The 21,972-nt window shown below is 33.2% G+C and overlaps 2 protein-coding genes, 1 non-coding gene and 1 pseudogene across 4 annotated transcripts; 3 read left to right on the top strand and 1 right to left on the bottom strand.

Moving 5' to 3' along the window:
* Nucleotides 1-9,961: 9,961 nt before the first annotated feature.
* On the top strand, nucleotides 9,962-10,872 carry LOC111898407 (prefoldin subunit 6-like; annotated as a pseudogene).
* A 5,636-nt stretch (nucleotides 10,873-16,508) lies between these two features.
* TRNAR-CCU (transfer RNA arginine (anticodon CCU)) lies at nucleotides 16,509-16,581 on the top strand. The gene has a single exon. It is a non-coding gene; the product is annotated as a tRNA-Arg (tRNA).
* A 1,733-nt stretch (nucleotides 16,582-18,314) lies between these two features.
* On the top strand, nucleotides 18,315-19,437 carry LOC111898376 (probable carboxylesterase 6). The gene has a single exon (XM_023894295.3). It carries the CDS (start codon nucleotides 18,421-18,423, stop codon nucleotides 19,435-19,437), a length of 1,017 nt encoding a protein of 338 aa, XP_023750063.1. The 5' UTR covers nucleotides 18,315-18,420.
* LOC111898377 (protein BUNDLE SHEATH DEFECTIVE 2, chloroplastic) lies at nucleotides 19,334-21,257 on the bottom strand. 2 transcript variants are annotated; one of them, XM_023894297.2, is made up of 5 exons: nucleotides 21,090-21,257; nucleotides 20,896-20,966; nucleotides 20,688-20,754; nucleotides 20,125-20,215; nucleotides 19,334-19,633 (listed from the first exon to the last, which is right to left on the bottom strand). In XM_023894297.2, exons 1-5 carry the CDS (start codon nucleotides 21,142-21,144, stop codon nucleotides 19,555-19,557), a joined length of 363 nt encoding a protein of 120 aa, XP_023750065.1. In that variant the 5' UTR covers nucleotides 21,145-21,257; the 3' UTR covers nucleotides 19,334-19,554. The 2 variants fall into 2 exon arrangements, with proteins under 2 accessions (XP_023750065.1, XP_023750064.1); XM_023894296.3 differs by having other exon boundaries at nucleotides 20,125-20,221; nucleotides 21,090-21,249.
* Between the last annotated feature and the right edge of the window lie 715 nt (nucleotides 21,258-21,972).

Below are 21,972 nucleotides of genomic sequence, written 5' to 3'. Positions count from 1 at the left end.
TATGTACCACCAACTCTATGTTTAAGTGATTACACTACTCATAGAGTCGTTATGCTGCCGAACTTGCACCATTTATGTATGCTCTTTCAAGCAAATTTTCATGTATCAAAGTGCGGATAATATTAATGGAAATTTTTATGCGTTCTACTATGATGTTGTAATCTGCTATGTGTTATATATCCATGATTGTATGCTAATTTGTGAAATTGCTTAAGTTCGTGCCACACACCTAGTTTATAGGATCACAATCTCACAAAAATCATAGGCACTCAACATCTTTCCGTTCCATGACAGAAAGATGCCTCAACGACCAACTCGCGGAAACCCTGGGCCAACCCCACCTGAAGTCAACTCATCTGCATTCCAAGCGGATGTATTTGTTGCGGTCACCGCAACAATGGCACAAATTCACCAAGGGAACAATGGGGGAGTCAACGGACAAGGGGCTGGAAGTTCAAACAACGGGATAAATCAAGGACCTACCAAGACGTGCCCCTACAAAGATTTCACCAATGCCAAGCCATGAACCTTTAACGGCACTGGGGGAATGTTAACCCTGAAAAGATGGATTGAGAAGGTGGAATCGGTGTTCAAGATATGCGAATGCCCTGAGGAGATGAAGGTGAAGTTTGCCGCATGCACTTTCGTTGACCAAGCTCTCACTTGGTTGAACGGACATGTAGAACCCATGACTCTTCCCGTATCCAACTCTATGCCATGGGCAGAGATGAAAGAAATGTTGATGGCCGAGTACTGCCCGCGAGGCAAAATCCAGAAGATGGAACAAGAATTGTGGAATCTCACTGTCCAAAATTCCGACATTGACGCATACATATCAAGGTTTAGCGAATTATCTCTGTTGTGCCCTGGCATGATCACTTCGGAGGGAAAGAAAATCGAATGATTCATCTGGGGACTAACCTCCCTAATCCAAGGAAATATGATAGATGCAAATCCCGAAACCTTCGACAGTGCCAAGAGATTGGCCAAGAAACTGTACGACCACAACAACAAGAAGGGTGAGAAGCGGGTGGAGGTTGAAGGTAAGAAGGAAAGTGACAACAAGAAAGGAAAGAACAACAAGAGGAAGGGACGTCAAGGCTCGAAATCGTCCAAGAAGCAACAAACAGTGACAGTCAATGTTGCAACCACCCAAGTTCCATCCACACCACATGCTCCAGCCTCAGCTGCTCCAAGTGCTCCTAGGCAGTATTCTGGAACTCTTCCAAAGTGCAACAAGTGCAGTCTCCATCATAATGGAGAATGCAGAGAGATGCATTGCACTAGCTGCAATCGGAAGGGTCACACGGCAAGGTATTGCAGAACCTATCCTCTCCAGAATCAGCAACAATAACCGCAATAACAACAACAACCACAACACCAACAACAACAACAACAATGCAGGACTGAGCCACACCTGCTATGGATGTGGAAGGACTGGGAATTTCCGTCTAAAATGCCCTAACAACAACAACCCCGAGAATGGAGGAACAGGAAGAGTGCTGACCATGGGTCAGGGAGAAGCGGTTCAGGATACTGATGTTGTCACCGGTACGTTTCTCCTAAACCACACTTATGCATGTATCCTATTTGATACTGGAGCAGAACAAAGGTGTATGAGCAATAAATTCAAGCACTTGTTAAAACTAGGGTTGTGCACTATTCGGATAAAACTAAATTATCCAATTGGACAATTTGGATTGGATTATTTGGTTCGGATTTTTGGATTGGTTTTCAACGAAACCGAATTATTATTTTGGATTTCGGATTGGTTTTGGTTTATAAAGTAAGAACCGAATAGTCCAAAAAAACCGAATAAACATTTGTTATTTATCTATTTATAATATATATATCTATAATTATTTTTTAATTTTGTAATTTATTTTTCAAATAGGTTCAAAACGTTTCACCCGATAAAAAAAACATTAATATGCATTTTCTCTCAAAAGTTTTGTATTTATAAAATATTTATCTTTAATATATCTTCTTATTAGTTTTTTATACATTTCAAATCACAACTAAATTATTTGTTTTTGCTTCTTGTGTAAAGTTGGGTAATATTATAAGTATATGTCGTTTTAAAATGTTTCGGTTTTTGAAAACTTTAGGAATTACATTAATCGTTCTATCACCCCGCCAATCAAATGTGTACATTCAGATGTACCGTACTTCTCTAGACGTACTGCTATTTTATCAGACGTATTCTAAAGGCAAGATACCTCTCTTATGATATCTTCCGATAGGTATCCTTCACTATCGTAAGCAATCTCATTTCCTCTATTTTCTCAGTCTATCTTGGTTCGCATCACTTTCTGAACTTCTGCCATTGTGATAGGTTCGGGTGCAGGCGCAACGACCGATGCATGACCCATCACATTCTTAGGCTCAGGTTGTCATCTTCCTCGGATATTTCCTAGTCTGTCTTCACCATGACGTTTTGTACACCCAAGCAGACATTCGGTGTACCGAGGCAAGAATTTTAAGATAGGAAAGATTTTATTTACGATAGACGTATATATCTCCTTGTCACACCGAAAAGTTATATGTCAGTTCTAATACCGTAATCATAAGTTTAGAAATCTAAACACATAAAATTTCCAGATCCGGTCGGCAACAGACCATAGATCCGAACAAATAATAGCATATAAGGCATCTTTATAACTATAACATAAAACATTTAGCACATAAAACATTTTAGGAATCTTTCCTAAAATAAACTAGTGATTGTGTCTAAAATATAGCAGACACTCATCTCACAATCATCGCTTAGCATTCTAAGTTTAAGTCTAGAAATTTCCTACAAATTCCTAGTTCGCTTAAACTAATGCTCTAATACCAACTGTGACATCCCCATTTTCACGGCCAGAAAAAGATCGATTTTGTTTATGCTTTATAAAAATCAGAGTATCTCTTTTAATCAAAATGTTGCAGAATTTGTTCCCAGTAAAACATGATAAATACGTTATCAAAGCATTTCCGAAGAAAAGTATTTTTATTCGTTTTAAAACATTTGGGATGTCATTGTCAATACATAAACATAAGCATAAACATAACTTACATTCATTATCACTAGTGATATATATCTCGTTAATCTTTCAGTGTAACGTGACTTCATATCAACACCTGTGATATAAATAAACTGAGTGGGTCAGGTTGGGAAACCTGGTGAGTACATAGGGTTTTCAACCCACAATAATATAATTATTATGTTTAAACAATCAAACAATCAACCCAATTACTCATCCCCATTATATTCCTTACTCTTAAGAGTCTACCCTAAGAGTCATCTATCCTGCATTCTTTCATTCTGAAGTCCTTCGCTTCCAGGGTTATAGGGCTGGCACTAAGTCTATAGTTGCCAATGCTCATTCGTAAAGCACTAATTCCATAGCTGCTAAAGTTCATTCATCAGGTACTAAATACATAGCTACCAGTGTCTAGGTACTAAGTCCATTGCTACCAACGTTTATCTATCAGGTACTAAGTCCATAGCTACCAACATTTATTCAATAGGCATTAAGTCCATAGCTGCCAATGATCATTCATATCATCTTTTATCTCTCATCATTCATCTACCCATGTTATACCCAACTTATTTGTAGATATAAAATACGTATATAGTTTAAATAATTTAAAACTTGTATAAAATCGTTCATCCAACATAGATAGCAAGTATACAGATAATATGCACACATAGCACGTAGTTTATATAAAATACTTCATATCTATGTGTAAGATGAAAGTAACTATGCACTCACCTGATAAGGTGATGACTTGGTACTTGGACAACACTTTGCTACTGTTAAAACAATTTCCCTCGGACAAAACCTAGTATTATTACCACTAGAGTTTAGTCTAACGTTAATCGCGACTAATTAATAGTCTAGATATTATTACTATTATATAATCGTTAAGAAACACTCTTATATAACTCATAATAATATCCAAAGTACTTATTATAAGTTCCTAATAACGTTACTATATTAAAACATAAGTTATACTAAAGATAGGGTAGGTATAGCTCACTTACAGCGGGTCTTTCTCAAAACCGGGATCCGCTGGAGCAACGTTCTCGAGCCGAAAGGCTCTTCTTCTTGGAGTCGTCGGGCGCTCCGGGGCTTCCGCCTCATGCTAGGGAGTTACCCTAGGCTTTGGGGGGGGGGGGGGGGGGGGGGGTTGGGGCTTAGAGAGATGTTCTAGAGAGAGAAAGAAGTGGGTAAAGATGTGAGGAAAAGAGGAAGCCTTGAGCCTCTATTTATAGGCTTCCAGGAGCGTCATCATGTCGTGGTGGCCCTCACCACGTCGTGGTGTTGCGTAGGCTCCAAGTTTTCACCTGGTGCTGACACGTGGCATCGCATACAGGGTGGAATTAGCCGATTTTCAAAAATTAATAACTTTTGCATACGAACTCCGTTTTCGACGTTATTTATATCCACGCGTAGGTAAAAATAATATCTACAACTCTCATTTAGACTCTTTCGGCTAATTCTTGACCGATCTTAAATTTAACAGTAGGAGGAGATTATATTGTTAAATGTCCGTGTAAAATTCATAACTTCTACATACGGACTCCGTTTTCGTCTATATTTTTACCGTTGAGTTCCTATTAATGAGATCTTCAACTCTCATTAAGGTTGCATAAGCCAAAAATCGCTCGAACTAAAATTCGAGTTTCGGGCTGTACACTGCTAAGTCGAATCTTAGAAAAATCATAACTTCCTCATACGAAGTCAGATTTGGGCGTTCTTTTTATGGATGTTCTCGGTTTAATTTATACTACAACTTTGGTTTAGATCACTAAGGCTAAAAAGTCCTCCATCGTAAATTCACTATTTACGTCTCCCGGTGTTGTGCCGGTTTTGCCGTAAAACTTTGACGGGCCATAACTTCTTTGTTATAAGTCGGATTTTGGCGTTCTTTATATGTACGGAACCCTTGAGAAATATTATACAACTTGGTTAAGATTATTTATTCTAAATAATCTTTTGTCGAAAAGTCATTTTTGACCCCTATTATCTCTAAATTAACTAGCCCGGATCTACGGACGTTACAATTTTGTTGTTGCTATATGTATTATGTGTTGTTTCTTTAGGGGAAAGCTTACTAAGAGTTGGCTTACAATTTTGGGTTATGTTTCAGGTACCTCTGATGATCGCGAGAAGGCGAAGGCGTGATCGTGCACATCCTCGTGTTTTGATTTATGATTTTGGGGAAAAACTTTGATATTAAACATGTTTTGAAAACTAAATTATAAACAATGATGAGTTGTTGATTGGTTTTAAAAGTTTAAATTTTTCATGAATTTTGTAGATGTTGCATGTGGGGTGGGTGGTATGAGAGGCCTCACATCAAATTTAGACTAAACTCATAAACAAATGCCAGAAAAGCAAAAATATAGGATATGTTTTATGGGTTTTTTAGGTTACAAAAAAAAAGCACAATGAATTTTACACATAAACTCTTATGGGTACATGCAACCTGGAACATACTATGACATTTTCACTATTATAACAACATACTTTATGAACCAACATTTAAGATACTAAATCCAAAAATTGCAAGGATTAGAATCATACCTTTAGCAAAATTCCAGAAGATGCACCAAGGAATGGAGATCAGTTTAAAACCTAGATCTACAAAAGATGAACCATAAATGTGAGAACTTTAAGACTTAAAAAAGTCCATAAGATGCACAAAGGAATGGATATGAGTTTGCTAGCTGATCATTGGCTTAACAAAGCCTTCCTTCAACCTTCAATTGACCAAAACACCATCAAAGAGCTTGAAGGACAAGAGAAGAGGCTAGGGTTCGAAATAGGAGAATGGATGCTGGAGAGGGTGCCCTAATCTTGGAGTTAATGTCTTTAAATATGGAAGAAACCCTAAAAATCGTGGGTTTGGGATGCAGCAGCCACCACGTCCTGGCCTCCCTCTTTCCACATCGTGGTGTTTACCAAAACACATGATCTATAAATGTAATGCAATGTCGTGGTCTTCCATACACCACGTCATGGCATAAGGTATTCCATAAAAACCTTATCCTTGACCCCTTTAAGTATTTAACTGATCCGTTATGGAAAACGGATGTTACACATCAGGTGGAGCCACTTTATTTAAATTGTTTTTTTAATTAAGAACAATACATAAATAATAACAAAAAACTTTAAAAAAATATAGATAAGGGCAATTTTCAAATCAAGAAAAAACTGAAAGCATAACAAAATCAAATCATAAAGATGGTCCGAGTGAAAAAATAAACGATTGTGAATAAACATGCAATTTTACTCTAATAAATTATTATAAATTGTAGTTATGTAATAGATAAATGACAAAACTACAAAAATGGCCCCTATAGTATACATTTTTTTCGAAGTTTAGTCCAAACCTCGACTTTTTTGGCTTCATGATCATTTTGAGGCAGTTTGTTTGTGGTTTTGGTCCCTCGGCAAACTGAAATGACTATAATACCCTTATGATTTTTTATGTTTTTTCTATTTAATTTAAGTGAAAAAGAAAGTAATTAATTAATTTGGGTCCACATCTCTCTCTCTCTCCTTTGCAAACTCACCAGCAATCCAAACATCGTTCATAATCCATTTCAATATCAGATTCTAACAACGTGGATTAACCTACAAAAAACTTAAAGATCTTCACCCACTTTCACTATGAACACCCATACACACACTAGATCAAGGTGAAGAAGACCCATTTCAATGACTATCAAGAAGTCCCTCTCCATTCCCTCTGCTGGTGACCCTCCTCCTTTTCCAAAATCAATTTCAGCACTTTAACTGAAAGGAAAAATTTAAAGCTGAATATCAAAACCCGATTTAAGAGTTTAGTTCCTAATATCCCCGACAGAAATCTCCTTTAAATAAAACTTTTCCAGGAAGGATTATTAGAAATGATTGGGCTAGCGGAGGACTTTTAGGGTGCGATGGATATGGAATGCGAGTAATGGTATTCTGGTTCAGTCTTCCAACAACAATCCTCATCAGTAATCCCTTATCTGTTGATTTAAATTCCAAGCCGCTATGAGGGCATCCAAGACTTTCTTCTCAACGTTCAAAGATCTGATTCCTCACCACCACCTCCAACAAACTGAAAAAGGTAAGGGTTTCTATCAAGATGGCTCTAGTTGGTTGCTTTCTATGTCCAATTTCACCTGGGTTTTCATTGATTTCATCTGGGTTACATTGAGTTTAGTGGTAGATGGGTTATATCAAGCTTTTTGATTTCGTGTGTATAGCGATAGAGGTGGGTGACGGTGGTGGTGGATGGTGTGATTTTTGGATATTGTGATTTTTGGATCAAAACAAACCAGGAACGAAGCATCACAAAAATTAAAGTAGTATAATCATCCATTGATTGAAACATCAATCGATCATCCTTCATCTTCTTTCTAATCTCATTCAGCCAAACCGAACTTCACCGATGGATTGATCATCACTAAGTTGAATCAGAGTTGAATCGGATGCAGATCCCCCTCCATCTCTGGTTGTATAAATGAAGGTGATGATGGAGGAGTGGGGAGGTGCTGAATGTTGCCGAATTTTTATGTGTAGGGGTTTCCGCCGAGATGAGGGATGAGAAGAACGTATTTCTGATTGGAGGCCAAATTTCTTTTGGATGTGGAGGTGGAAGATGAATTTAGAGAGAGAGAGAGAGGGGGGGGGGATGCGTTTTTTTAATTATTTTAATAGATAAAGAACGAAAGAAAAATTAAAAAAATAAATATATAAGGGTATTATAGTAATTTAAGTTTTCGAATGGACTAAAACCACAAATAAACATGGTCAAAAGGACCATAAAACCAAAAAAGTCAAAGTTTAGACTAAACCTCAGAAAAAATACATACCACAGGAACCTTTTTTGCAAATTTGTCTAGATAAATAGATATAAGTTAATATTTTTCGGTATTTAGCCCATTAACTCCATTGTCTGTCTAGGCCCATCAAATCATGAACGCAATCGATCCGTTTTAGCAAGGTCGCCATGGCCATGAATCATGATGCCTGATTACTCCATTAAAATTAAACCCAACTCTTTCATGCCTCCTCAGTCTGCTCCTCCTTCTCCCACTTCTCCTTGTCTCCAAGCTTACACCACGTTGAGTTAGAGGGTGTTTGGCTAAGCTTAAAAGGTAAGTTTTTAACTTATTACTATGGGTGTTTATGGGGTAGTTCGGTTTGAACTGTGAACACGGGGCGGATACCTCATGTGCACTAACCAAAACCGAACCAAATTGGCTAAAAAAAACCAAACCGAATCGAATCAAATCGTTTGAAGGCGGGTAACCACAGTTCGCTTCACGGATACCCACTAAATAAAAAAAAAATCAAATTCAATCAAAACTATCAATTCAATTTCGATAATTTCTCTAAATCAGTAAGTCACGGAGTCAAATATATATATATATATATATATATATATATATATATATATATATATATATATATATATATATATATATATATATATATATATATATATAACATGAAAACTAATAAATGTAAAATTTTGTTGGGGCAATGAAGATGTATCATGCCTATGGATCATTTCAAAACAATGCCGATGAATAATACTTTCGGTTTGAATATCTGCGGATACCTATATATACAAACCATAACCGACTCGTAGATAGTCGGTTTTTTCAGTTTTAGTTTTTTTGTTTCAGTTTAATTTGGTTTTGGTTTTTTCGGTTTCAAATTGGTTGGATGGGATCGGTTATTCGGTTTTGTGGTTTTTTTGAACACCCATATTTATTACAAATTTCATACCGATAAAAGTTAAAAAAAAACACGTGTATAAACATTTTTTTAAAAAACAAAATTATAATAAATGACTTTTATAAGTTAGATATCCATAAAATAAATAAATAAATAAATAAAATTTAAAAAAATAAATAATAAATAATAATAATAACTCCTTATTTCACCGTTTGAACCTAAGGTCATCTCCAATGGGAGGTTTAAAGGGGAGTTTAATCTCATTAAACCCAAAATCTCCATTGTAGAAAAATGACTAGGATTCAATGGAATGGGGAGTTCAATCCCCATTGAACTCTATATTCTCTCTCCTCTCTCTCTCTCTCTCTCAAACACACACACACACACACACACATATATATATATATATATATATATATTTTTATTTTTTATTTTAAATTAATGTTAATTTTAATTGTAGTTTTAAAATTTTAATTTCATGATAATTAATTTTTTTATTTAAATAACAATAAATAAAAAGAAAATGATAAATGATGTGACAATCCATTAAATTGTATAGAGTTTAATGGAGTGTAGAGTTTAATGAGTAAAATTATATAGTGAGTGGAATGTATATGTGTCAATCCATTGAACTCATATGAGTTCAATGCATTGGAGATGGTCTAATAACCTTGTACATACATACAAAATTACAAATCACAGACGTCTCCATCTGTCGATCATTTCTCCAAGCGAGACCTCACCTGTGAAGCCACCCGCCGGAGACCGTCGCATCCCCACAACATCAGTGGAGACCATCGACCCCACCCCTAGGTTCGTTTTTGTTCAAATTTTCCTGCTATCTTCGTTTTTTTCCTGCTGTCATTAGCATACTTTGTTGGTTCACTGAATCTATCAATTGATTCATAAGAATTGTAAACTAGAAACATCCACTCTATGTGGTTTTTTTTCTGCTGTCTGATGTGGATTTTTTTTCTTAGCTTTATTCTTCAATTCTATTAATAATCGATGCATAAGAGTTGTGACAGTTGTTTATCTTCCAATTATGTTATATGATCTGTTAAATCAAAATGTTAAACCATAAGAACAAGAAACAAGACTAATTACCAAACTGTTTGTCAATGTTAAATCTATAACCTATATGTTATATTCATAGGATGTTGATATGATAATAAGCTATAAGTTAATAAGTTAAAAGCTATTTTAATAAGCTTTGCCAAACAGGCTCAATAATGGCTTCGTCACGAGAACTATAAAAAGAGTTGGAGGGAAAAGCAAATGATCTCAGCAAAATCCAAAAGGGCAAGTCATGACTCTATCATCAACATAACATAACATCTATTACTATTACTATTACTATTATTATTATTTTTACTGAAATGAAATAAATCATAAATTAATATTTTGATTTTTGACATTGTACATACAGACATATCCAAGAACCACCAAGTTAGAAAGAAGTACACCATCCAACTTGGTGAAAATGAACTTGTCCTTAAGGTTTCCTTCTTTAATGTTTTCAAATTTGGGTTTCGTTTTTTCTTTTAGCAATTAATGCTTCTCTTTTTTGTTTACAGGAATTGGATTTGTTGAATGAGGATGCAAATGTGTACAAATTAATAGGACCAGTGCTTGTAAAGCAAGATCTAGCTGAGGCAAATGCAAATGTTCGCAAGAGAATTGAATATATTTCAACTGAGTTGTAAGTTTAAATTATCATATTTATGGGTGCATGTTTTCACAACTCATTATTCGTTTTTTGTGCACAAAATCTCTAATTTCTTTAATTTATATGTTTGTGATCTTATGGAACAATGTTATGTTAAAACAGATGTAGAGGGGACTTTGATTATGATGGATCCAAGTTTATTTTTTAATTTTTGGTTTGTTAATATTAGTTTTGTACAAGAGGAAACGTCTGGATTCAACTCTTCAGGATATGGAGGAAAAGCAAAATAGCAAGAAAGAAGCGGTTAGTGTCGCCTTTTCTCTCTCTTCATCATGAGTTTTTATAATCTAGATGATGCTCATAAATGATATGACAATAGTTATCTAAGAATTGACAAAAAAAAATTACTTTTTAAAGATTTATAAGTTACATCAAAGGATTCAATCTCTTCAAGCTGGAAAAGGCAAGGCTTAATTTGCATTATGACAAGTTCATGTAAAATTTGACAATGTTTGCATGTAGTTTGAGATTCATAGAGTTTTTGCATGATTATATTTTGGAATTGTGGTTTTCGCTACAATTTCCATTTTCTAACTGATTTTGTAATTTTGTTGTTTGGAAAATAATAGAATTATTTTCAGTTTAGAACTACATTTTAAAGACTAAAAAGTCTACAAAATGGTAATTCGGTGTATTTTTTCTGTATTTAATCATTTTCCAAAATCAGGTAACTAGGAATATTGGTTTTTGTGAAATGTGAAAGATTTATGAAGGTTTAAGTTATGTTTGGCAAGGTGAAAAGCTAACTGATTATTGAAAACTGTAATTTTTAGTTGAAAAACTAGTTCCTAGCGTGTACAAGCCAAAAAAAACTAGCAAATTGTTGAAAAAACTATATGTTATCTGAAAAACTTATAAACTAGTTGATAAAAATAACAAATAGCATTTGGTAAAACTAACTGAAAGATATAAAACGAAATAAGTTGACATTTAGAAGTATATGTTTTTTATAATTAATTAATGATATATGTGAGAAAAAAATTTAAAAAGAAATAAAACTTTTGAAAAACTAATCTAAATAGTTTTTTAAAAGGGGTAATTACAAATCTAGTCTTTTTTCTTAATTAGTTATAAAAAAATAGTCAAAAAATACCACTTAGCCAAAAATAGCCCATAAAATAATAGTCAACTTATGGTTGACTACAGTCAACGCCGTTGACTACTGTCTTAGGCCAAAAAGTACTCTTTCGTGCTAATGGTCTACTGTTTCACGGGCCCGTTTACTTTTTCGTGGCCCATTAGCCCATAATATATAATAAAAAAAATTTCAGATTAGTCATTTTTCCTATTATTTTCTTTGGTTTGACTACTTTTTTCTCTCAATGGAGCACCCGAAGAACAACCCGGTTTGTCTAATTTTCATCAAAATTTTACCGTGTGTTGTGATTATGAGTAGGTTTTATATATGAGGTTAAATTTTTTTTTTTGAATAAAATTATATATATATATATATATATATATATATATATATATATATATATATATATATATATATATATATATATATATATATATATATATATATAACCGTAGGTTTCATACGAAACCTACGGTGTACAAATGCCCAATGCACAGTTTGTGCAGTGTCGACTTGTACATCTTATAAAAAAAATTAAAAATTTTAAAAAAAAAAATTAAAACCGTAGGTTTTTTTCACAAAACAGTAGACGAAACCCCAAAAATAGTAGATTTAAATATTAAAAAAAAAAAAAAAAAAAAAAAAAAAAAAAACGTATTTTTCCCCCAAAACCGTAGGCTACGGTTTGGGATACCGTAGCTAAACCGAGAGGAAACCGTAGGTTTCCCAAAACCTACGGTTTTGTAGCTTACAAACGAAAAAAAAATTATACAAAACACGAAACAGTAGACGATTTTAGAAACCTACGGTTTAGTGGGCTATATTTGGACATTTACTAATTTTTGGCTAAAAACTGATAATCACTTCCTTAATTTAGCTAAATTAGTAATTACCCCTTTTTAAAAAGCTACTTTATAAACTACTAGGTGTAAGACTCATGTATTATATGAGTTCATTTTAAAGAAAAAATATGAAATTCTAAACATTTGAGAAGTTTGAATTTATAAGAAAAAATAGAAAAATATTGAATTATTAAAATTAAATTGTTTGTTTTTCTTTTAAATTAAACAAATAATTTATAAATAAACAAATGAAACTAATGAAACTTTAATTTATAAATTTTGAAATTAGAAGGAAGTCAATTAATGAAATTGATATGCATTTATTATTACATTTATTGCAATTATTATATTTAAATATTATGTGGAAATTAATAAAATGAAAAAAACCATAAAATGTCATGTAGAAAAAAATTAATTAAAAATAACCACAAAATGACATGTGGCCAAATCAATGAAAATGTAACATGTGGCAAAAAAATTTCTTTATTTATTAGGGAGGATTTTTTTGTATTGTAAAACATGACAACTATTTTTTGTATTGTAAAACATGACAACTTAAAAAAAATAAAAAAATAAAAAAAACTATTTTATCACATACCTATGGTAAAGTAAATCAATAAAATGATAAAAATACATCATACTTTTCTATAATTTTTCCAAAAATAAAACAACATTTTTAATGCAACATAAATTGAATAATCCATCTACACATTCTACTTAGATTTAATTGCACTTTTCTATAATTTTTCCAAAAATAAAACAACATTTTTAATGCAACATAAATTGAATAATCCATCTACACATTCTACTTAGATTTAATTGCATTCAGCAACCTTTACTTCCAACTATTGCAAAATATTCAACAGATGAGCTGATTAATTTTTTTTATAAATCAGCAGTGTAGACTTTTTGTTCCTCATATAACTTGGCATTTTCCACAATGTGTCTCAATGCAAAAGTAGTATGTTGCTAATGGACGAATATAAAAATTAATTTTTTTTTTTAATTTCTTTGTTTTCCAAGGCGGCATGAAAGCTCTTCAGCCAAGGCTTGAGCAGGTCCATCATCATCTGTAGCGAATATAATTCGAGATGCCTACAATAAAAACATAAAAGTTCTTGTTTTTTATTTTTTAGCAGCATTGACTTTGATTTGACTAACATAAATAAAAATAAATAAATTACACACCTTATCCTGATCCATACAGATGATTTAGTAACACACAATTTAATATATAACTAAGTGGTCGTTTTATATGCTTATAAAAAAAATTGGGTTAAATCCAATAAATAACAATATTCATATGTTTATTACAGCATCATACTTCATAACATACAGATCTTACAACTAATATAAATAAATAAAATAAAAAAGTAAAAATATCATCTCACATGTTTAATTTTTGACCAACTAGGTAAATAATAATATTCGTGTTCACCACCACACAAAATTAAATTTCACAAAGATATCTTAGAAAAAAATATTTTTAAAATTATAGCATTTTAATTTTCTAATAAGTTTTCATTCTAATTTTTTTTAACTTGTTAGCAATAATAAGTTTTTATTTATAATCTAATTTTTAAAGACATAACTGCAAAATTTGTCCCTGTGGTTATGCAAAAAGTGTGGATAGAATCCAAAAAGTTTCTGACTTGCATGGAATGTCCAAAATCAGGAATTTTCCGTGGTTTTGCTCCCTGGATGAATTGCAAGGACAATTTTGCCCTTTTAATTCCTTTTTTTCCATTTTCTTATATTGATTAATTAAGTTTTATAATTCACAAAATAAAATAAAATAAAAACGGGCCCACCTTACACCCATTATACCAGATAGTAACCTCTCCTTCTACTTTCGACTCTCTCTCACGTCCTCCTTCTAACCCACCTGTTATGAAAATCAAAGAAATGCAAGCACCATGTTGAGTTTACTCTATGATCAAACAAAAACAGGGATTCCAAGGTCTGATTTTAGAGTAGATGAATATGAAAGCAGGTCAGGTGGAACCCCCCTCTCGCAAATCCCTCTTTGATAGTCGATCAACCGCTAACCCACATATGTACTTCAACATTTTGCTCTCAACTCCCTGTCGGCCGCCACCTCTAGTTCTCCCTTATCTCAACCGGAAATTTTTGATGGTTTAGTTTTGTACAATCCATATGATCAATCTCAATTGCCATCGTCCTTCTGTTTCCTGTTAATCGGAGGGGAGGGTTCCATTTCTGTTTTGGGTAATATATGTCGGAGCTGTGGCAAATAAAAAGGGGTTTATGAAAATGAAACAGGTAGTGTCACCTCCTCAGTTGACGATTCCTTCATGATAATATATGGAAAAGAGGTTGCATTTTGTGAGGGAATAGCTGGTTATTGTGATAAATTTAATCATAGGTTTTAGGAATGTCAGTTCTGCTCTGGTAATCAGATTTCAATGATTGATGGAATGATACTAGTTTTCGATTTGAAGGTCTCCAACGGTTTCGATGGAGATGCTCTCAGAAAGTTTCGATCTTGAAAGATTTTGATCGTATTTGATTTCATGAAGTACATCCAACGATGGGGGTAATGATGGTTTAAGTTAATTGATTATCGATGTAATATTGCTTTTACCGGTTAACAAAATCAAATAAGAATCGGGGATATTTCAAAACTGTTGGTGATTTGTTATCATCGATGTTATTTAAGTGTAATAGGGATTACTTTGTTGACTAAAAATGATCTTGATAAACATTAAACAAGTAAGGAAGGTGTGGAGTACACACTTGTTTAAGTTTGATCAAGTATTAAAGTATACTGTCATTTAGGGGCGAAGCCCCTGAACGAACGGGGGTCCGGGGGCAGCGCCCCTAGGAGCGGGGTCCAAGGGGCCGCAGCCCCTGGCGGGGTCCAAGGGGCAGAGCCCCTGGCTGGGGTCGAGCTATTTGGGTTGTATTGCTGTATTAAAAATGCATCAGAAAATCCAAATTTTGAATATTTGACCCGGTTTTGACTTTGAATTAATCTTTATACAAAACCCGGATTTATGACAGTTTTTACTGTTGAGAAAACTGTTATATGATAGTTTTGACAGTTTTTCGGATAAGGCAGGTTTATAACCAATTTTAGTCACGTTTCTGGTACTCACGGAATTACACCATTTCAATCTCTCTTTCTTTTCTCTCTGATTTTATCTGAGTCTTATCCAATTGAGGATTTGGGAGTATCACCCAAATACTTCGATTTGAAAGTGATTATCACGATTCTCATATTTCCAAGTGCTACTAAACCATATTTCTAACAAAAACTTATGTCGACAACTGAGAAATATTTTACTGGGTGGGGAGGAGCCATAATCGACGAATTTGTCGGTGATGTTTCAGTTTGTGTTTGAGTTATATGTGTGCGTGTGTTTTTTCTGTTAAATTACAGTTGTGCGTGTGTGTGTTTGACTTACAGGGGAAGGGGAAAAAGACGATGGACGGGAAATGGGTTTTAAAGGTTTTTGTATGTGTGTGTGAGAGAGAGAGAAAGAGAGAGAGAGAGAGAGAGAGAGAGAGAGAGGGGGGGGGGGGAGGGTACCATTGTGGTGGGTGGGCCGTTATTTTGTTTTTCTTTTATTATTAAATGAGCAATTTATTAAAATAAATATAAAAATGCAAAAAAGAAACATAGAAGGACAAAATTGTCATTTCAACTTTACTAGGGACCAAAACCACGAAAAATACTTGATTTTGGACCTTTTATGCAAGTCAGAAACTTTTTGGACTCTATCAACAGTTTTTGCATAACCACAGGGACCAATTTTGCAGTTTTGTCATTTTTAAATCACTTTTTATTATGTTATTATTATATAATCACATATTTTTTTTATTAATGATACGAAATTAAACATTACAAAAGACAAATTTACCGGTAAGATTCTCAATTTTTTGTAGTGATAAACCGCATACATAATATTTGTTTTATTCAATAGGATGTAATTATAATGGTGGTGGTTATGTCATTAAAATTATAACTTTAATAAAGAAAAATATGTAAAAATTTAATAATAAAAAACTAAGAACTAAAGTGGTAAAGATATGTTGTGTTCTTTTATAATTTGTAAAAGCCAACTTTATGTTAAATAAAACAGAAAGTAATAAAACATTGACAAATTGCGCCTGTAGCTCAGTGGATAGAGCGTCTGTTTCCTAAGCAGAAAGTCGTAGGTTCGACCCCTACCTGGCGCGAATTCTTTTTTTTTGAGAAAAAAGCAATTATTATATTATTTTTGATCTTATCACTCCCAACCTATTTTATTACTACCGCTTTGTTCAATTTTCATCTTTATATTTTTTAAATGTTGAACCTTAACTTCAAATTTTATAAAATATCATTTTAAGATATGCGCGGTGGACGACCAGACCTGTGTCGTAAAGGAGTCTAATCTTTATATACAACTCATTATAGTATACTAATAATTCATGCTTGAAAACAAAATTGATTTATATGTATTATCGTGAACTATGATTCTCGTCAATCTAAGTCAGAACACGTTATATCACTCTTTCTCTTGAACATACTAGGTCATGAGGGTGTGTGTGTGTTTGATTATTGATTAATTGATTGTTTCAAAATCAATGAACCATCCGATTTAGAAATCAAAATTGTAAGTTTCAAAATCCAATAAGATCACTCAATTTCATAATCGCTTTTGGCATTCAATTTCATATTATTGATTAATTGATTGTTTTAATTTTAAAAATCAAAATCGAATTTTTGAGAAATCTAATGATCAGCTCTTGTTTCTCAATTTTAGAATTGATTGACTTCTATTGTGGCTTGTGTGCTTAATTGTTTCATTTTCAAACGATTACTTCTTTTAAATAAGATTTGAACAATACAATAACTATGAAAAGAATCTTGGTTTTTTTGCAAAAAATAGAGTTTGATGACAAATATCTTAAGTTGTGTTGTAGTCGTCTTGAAGTCACACTTAAGTACGATGAACGATCAGATATTGCGCCAATAAACTTTATTTGGAGTTAAATATGGTTGACAAGTTCTTACCAAATGAAACTACTTACTCTATCAATGTTTTAAAATACATGAAAAAATCGGTTGTTTTCCTAATGTATATAAAGTCTTGGTGATTATTCTAGTAACTGTTGCATTTGTAGAAACATTTTTCTCAAAATTGAAGTCATGAATGTCCTACATATAGTCCACAATGTCATAAGACAGTTATGACCCATCAACTTTGTAAAATGTCAAGTTGACTCATTCGGCTTTGAACTTTGTAAAATATCATTTTGACAATCTCAACTTTCTAAACTGCCATATGTTTCGTACTAATGAGTTAGGTCACATATAATATATTTTCATTCGACGGTATAAATTAGAGTTACTAAGGGATACCGACCTAATATATTTATCTATCAACAAATTCAATAGTGTTTAACTTTATCAATACAATCATCAAAATTAACTTAAATCTATTTTTTGCCTCGTACCTTTAACTAAAAAAAACTAAAACTTGAATAAATCTTAATTTACCTCACATAACAAAATATATATATATATATATATATATATATATATATATATATATATATATATATATATATATATATATATATATATATATATTCACAAACGAGTATTAAAAACACATACATAAATTACCAACATCACAATGTATAATGATGATAAAAATACAAAATAAATAGCATTAAACTTGTATAAAAATGAAATAATTTCAACTTCAAACGCTAAAAATAATAATCTAGTATCTATACGTAATTTCTAAGACTTTGACCAACATTTTAGAATAATATTAACTTCAAACTATTTTGTTTTTGTTTTTATAGCCAAAAGAACAACCTTCCAATCATTTTCGATTAAACGGAAATAACACTTTTCATTTCTAATTTACACAAGTAAACAAACCGACTGACATGAATCTTTAAAATTCGGTCGAACATAATCTTCGTGTTATTTTCAAATTAAATCAGCTTCTTTATTCTTAAATATTTATTCCAAATTTTGTAACAAATAAATAATCATAGATTAAAAAAAACTCAACTAACATGATCAACCAACCTCCTTTCCACATAAATTGTAACCACCACTCTATTTATACCAAAACTCTTCACTTCCTCACCACCACCACCACCATGGAACCCACCATCATAGTAACCTCCGATTTCATTAAAGCCTACTCCGATGGTACCATTGAGCGTTTCATACCGGAAACATCTCCGGCCTCTCTTGACTTGTACGATGGCTACAAGTGCAAAGATGTAACCATAGATCCATCAAAACCAATAACTGCAAGACTTTTCATCCCCACCGCCGCCGTCATGCCACCATCACTACCAATCGTGGTATACTTCCACGGCGGCGGTTTTGCAATCGGCTCCACCACATGGCTAGGCTACCATCACTTCCTAGGAGACCTTTCCGCCGCCACTAAATCAATCGTTCTTTCCGTCGACTACCGCCTCGCACCGGAAAATAGGCTTCCGATTGCATACGAAGACTCTTATGCATCCCTCGTTTGGTTATACAAACAAAAACCGTCCGATTCCTGGCTCCAAGACGCCGATCTTTCTAGAGTTTTCCTCTCGGGAGATAGTGCCGGAGGAAACATAGCTCACCAAGTAGCCATTAGAGCGATTCGGGATACGCAGTGTCCGGTTAGGGTTTCTGGAATACTCTCCATTCACCCGTACTTCGGTAGTGAGAAGCGAACCGAGTTAGAGACGAAAGTCGAGTCAGCTGATGATGTGAAGTCGAACGATATGTTTTGGAGCCTAAGTGTGCCTAAGGGCTCGAACCGTGACTATGACGGGTGCAACCTTGAAAAGATGGTGGTCTCGATGTCAGAATGGAATCGGTTTCCGGACGTTCTTGTTTTTGTGGCGGAATTTGATTTCTTGAAGGAACGGGGAGTGGAGTATGCCGAATTTTTGAAGGGAAAAGGCGTAAAAGTGGAACTAATTGAGACAAAAGACGAAAAACATGTTTTTCACGTTTTCCGGCCCGATTCCGAGGAGACTAAGTTGTTACAAAGTCAGATGAATGAGTTCATACATAGTTTTTGAACTCTTTGTACTCGTTAAAGAATAAAACACATAAAATTTGAATAATAAATATAAAATATAAGACTTATTTACATGATTTATGTTATGGTGGAGCATTTTGTATACCTACGGATGAATCTAATGATCAAATCCGCTCATGAAACCGCCTACAAAGCCGGCTCCATTACAACCTCCGCATAGCATTTCTTTCCTGCCTCTGCAAGAAGAAAGACATGAAAAATAGCATCAAATAAGTCATAAAATAACAACATACTTTTCAATTTGTCTCACTAGGATACTCTTCTTTTTTCCATACATACCAAGTCACTTTATTTATCAAAAAATCTCACTTAAGTCGGTTGGTAACTTGTTTCATGGTTGTTTACATGTATTCTATTTATGTTTTGTCATTCATATTTTGTTCATGTACGATGCATGACATTTTGGGTTGTTTTCATGTATTTTATTCATGTCATAATCATTACATCAATATTAAAACCAAATTTTATTAACACCCAACATTTTTTATTGTTTTCATGTATTCCTAATATAAGTAATGTGTCACCAAACTTAGTAAGTGATAAGTTGGACATTTTTTTAGAGCACATTGATTATGTACATGTTCAAAAAAAAGAAGTAAGGAAGTCATCAATGTATCAAATAAGTAAAAACAATTCTGAAAAAATGAGGAAGGAAAATAATTAGTACCCACAAAGCCAACACGAGTCCCCAGCTTTAAATTGCCCGTTAAAGAAATCTTCAGGGTTAATACCAACACCTTTGCATTGCGAACATTGAACTGCACCTTCAATTCTCATAAAATTTAGTGATGAAAGTGAAAATTTTTGCTACGTTTTTTTCCCATAAGTGTTATTCGTATAAACTGTTGTCTGGATAAATAATATTTAAGGAATATCTGACAAACTAACAACAAACTCGAGAAAATGGAAGAACAAAAAATGAAGGGTTGGATCAAATTAATAAGATTTGGATTATCAAGTAATATGGAGATAAGTGTAAAACAGTAAATTCCCCACACTATCCCTAGCTTTAAGTAATTTTGGGTATATTTGATTCTTAGCGTAATCCCTATCAAAACACACATTCAAACACCTCCTAAGTGGCAAACAAATACAAATTTCTATTATGTCAAGAAATACTAATAAGCATAAATTTTGAGTTTAAACAATCGAATTCATCAAATTTAGTAATATATGAAAGGGAGTTTTTCTACTTTTCTTGAAAAATACATATAAAAGCGATTTACTTACCATTTCCATCACAATCCGTACATATGACACTCTTTACTTTTGGCTTCGTTTCCTTGTCTCCTGTAGCCTGCATATTTGCCAATAGTACGCAATTCGTATATCAATAACTCATAGTCTCCATACCCGAAAAGCCCTAATTGTGAAAGTAAGATTGCGATAATAAAAAAGAAGTTTAGAACATTTGATTGAATGCAAGAAAAGAATGGACCTTAGGTTTCAAAGAGTCAAACTTGACTGTTCTATGAAGCTTTCGATTGCTTTGATTGGCGATAAGAACACCTATGATTGAAAACCCAGAAGCCAAATTGAAGCAGAATCTGGTAGAGTTAGATTAAACAGCATGAAAGTGTAGATTTTTGGTGGGTGGGTGTGAAAACTTGCAGTGGGAAGAAGACAATTTACCTGGGTTCTGAAGAGGTATGAATTGTATGGCTAAAAAACATGAAGATAAAGCCATTGTATTATTCGGAAGTAGGAAGTGAGTTGAGCGATTTTACTTATTTTCTGGTTCGTTAATGATGATATAGGCCACACTTCCCATCGTTCAGTTCTAGAAATCAAATCTGAATTGCCCACAAATATTTGTAACTACTTACGTATTTATGTAGCTGTTAAATTTTCATAAAAACTCAGTGCGTTTTTGTGGGATAAAATGAGAAAAATGTTTTTCGTTTCTTGAAAAAAAACAAAGGTTTTAAGTATAAATTTTAAAAGACGTATTTAGGTAAAAAAAAAAATTGAGTTTTATTATTATTATTATTATTGGAAAACTAGTTGTGAGACTCATGTATTATATGGGTTAATTAGAAAAAAAATAAAAAAATAACTTAAAAGGGTAAGAAATTTTCAAAAATGTACAAAAAAGACTATTATTCCCTTTTTAGTGTAAAAAATACATTTAAATTGAAAATTTTGTACTAAAAACACCAACAAAGTACAGATAGGGGCTTGTGGTAACCGGTTACATCAGGTAAAATAATGGTTTGGTTATTTAATGGATATTTACTCCTTCAATAACCAAATTAGGGTTCTTCATCTTCATCAACACCCCTCCCTCCTGCAACGGCTCCTATGACATCTTGATCTTCATCAACATTTCCCAAATCAAATTCACGCATTTCCAAGAGCACGAGTACAATTGATTATGCTAACCCTTGTCACTGTGAGAAGCCTTCCGTAATTTGGACCATAACTACAAGGGATAATTCGGGTAAAAAGTTTGTGTAACTCAATGGTAAATGAATCTCATATATTTGTCATCTACTTCTCTTACATTGTTGATTTC

This window comes from Lactuca sativa, chromosome 5 (assembly GCF_002870075.4).
Source record: "Lactuca sativa cultivar Salinas chromosome 5, Lsat_Salinas_v11, whole genome shotgun sequence".
In the NCBI taxonomy this organism is placed as follows: Eukaryota; Viridiplantae; Streptophyta; class Magnoliopsida; order Asterales; family Asteraceae; genus Lactuca; species Lactuca sativa.
Note: the sequence above shows the minus strand (reverse complement) of the source record. Positions and strands in the feature narration are given on the sequence as shown.